General features: G+C 23.4%; 1 protein-coding gene across 1 annotated transcript in view; it reads left to right on the top strand.

Annotated features, from left to right (window-relative positions):
• Positions 1-1,173, top strand: part of LOC102677008 (cytosolic carboxypeptidase-like protein 5) — a 6,270-nt gene that overhangs the window by 3,059 nt on the left and 2,038 nt on the right. The window contains exons 9-10 of the mRNA XM_006615907.2: positions 128-335; positions 416-577. Of these exons, the coding sequence (XP_006615970.1) occupies positions 128-335; positions 416-577 (370 nt within the window). The remainder of the gene's footprint in view (positions 1-127; positions 336-415; positions 578-1,173) is intronic.

The raw sequence follows: 1,173 nt of genomic DNA, 5'->3' as shown, positions 1-1,173 counted from the left end.
TTATTATTATTATTATTATTATTATTATTATTATTATTATTATTATTATTATTATTATTAAAATCAAAATAAAACGAACAATATATTAAAAGTTCTTATATTTCGTATAAAATTTTTATTTTTGTAGAGATAAAAGAGATGGTATGTCAAGGGAAGGATCAGGTCGAGTAGCTGTATATAAACTTACTGGACTTATACGTAGTTATACACTTGAATGTAACTACAATTCTGGACGTCTAGTAAATACAATACCTGCAAGAGTTCGTGATGGTGTGAATAGAGCTATGACTCATATATTTGTTCCACCAAAATATACACCAACAGTTTTCGAAGCGGTAAAATATTTTTTTTATTTTTTATTCAAAAATTTTTCTTAAATATATAGATATCATATAATTATTAGTATTTTGATTAGGTTGGAGCAGCATTAGGTCCTTCGATTCTTGACCTAACAAATAGTAATCCTAATAGTCGACTGCCAAATAGCCAATATCGCTCTTTAAGAGGTGTAAAATCTTATTTAAAATTAGCATATGTGAATAATCTTTCATCACCGAATAGCAAATCTCTACAGAAGGTAAATTTTGATGTAAATAACGAGAATGAATTTTCAGCTGTTAACATAAGACAGTGTGTACTCTCTTAATTGACAATAATTATTTATTTGATGCTTTCATATTAATATCAAGACACATTAGTGCCTAAATAAACTGCATTTTGTTACTGGTTAAAGATGTGGGAGAGAGATTTTGTATACATATAAATTGTATATTTTAATTCAATAGTATAACATTATAGATTTTTTATTCTAGAAGAAAAATCTATTCTTATTTTATAATATTATGATAATATAATATTATGATATATATAGCAAATTGTTATAATAACACATTAGGTACTTAATATATTTTAAATATGCGATTAATACAAATCTTGTAAAATTTTTATTATATTAAACTAATGGGTCTTCCAATCTAATACATATGTATGCATGACAATAATATTTGCTATATTTTTATATAAAAGTTCATAAAAAAATGTTTGTCTACTCGTTTTTATAGATTTATTACATATTTTAATCATAATTACTAATGTGTGTACAAGGTGCAATTTTTTGCAATTTAGTTATTGCGTTTAATATATTAACAAATATGTTATATTTTGTATATACAT

This window comes from Apis dorsata, unplaced genomic scaffold (genome assembly GCF_000469605.1).
Source record: "Apis dorsata unplaced genomic scaffold, Apis dorsata 1.3 scaffold_247, whole genome shotgun sequence".
NCBI lineage: Eukaryota > Metazoa > Arthropoda > Insecta > Hymenoptera > Apidae > Apis > Apis dorsata.
This window is presented reverse-complemented; position numbering and strand designations above follow the sequence as displayed.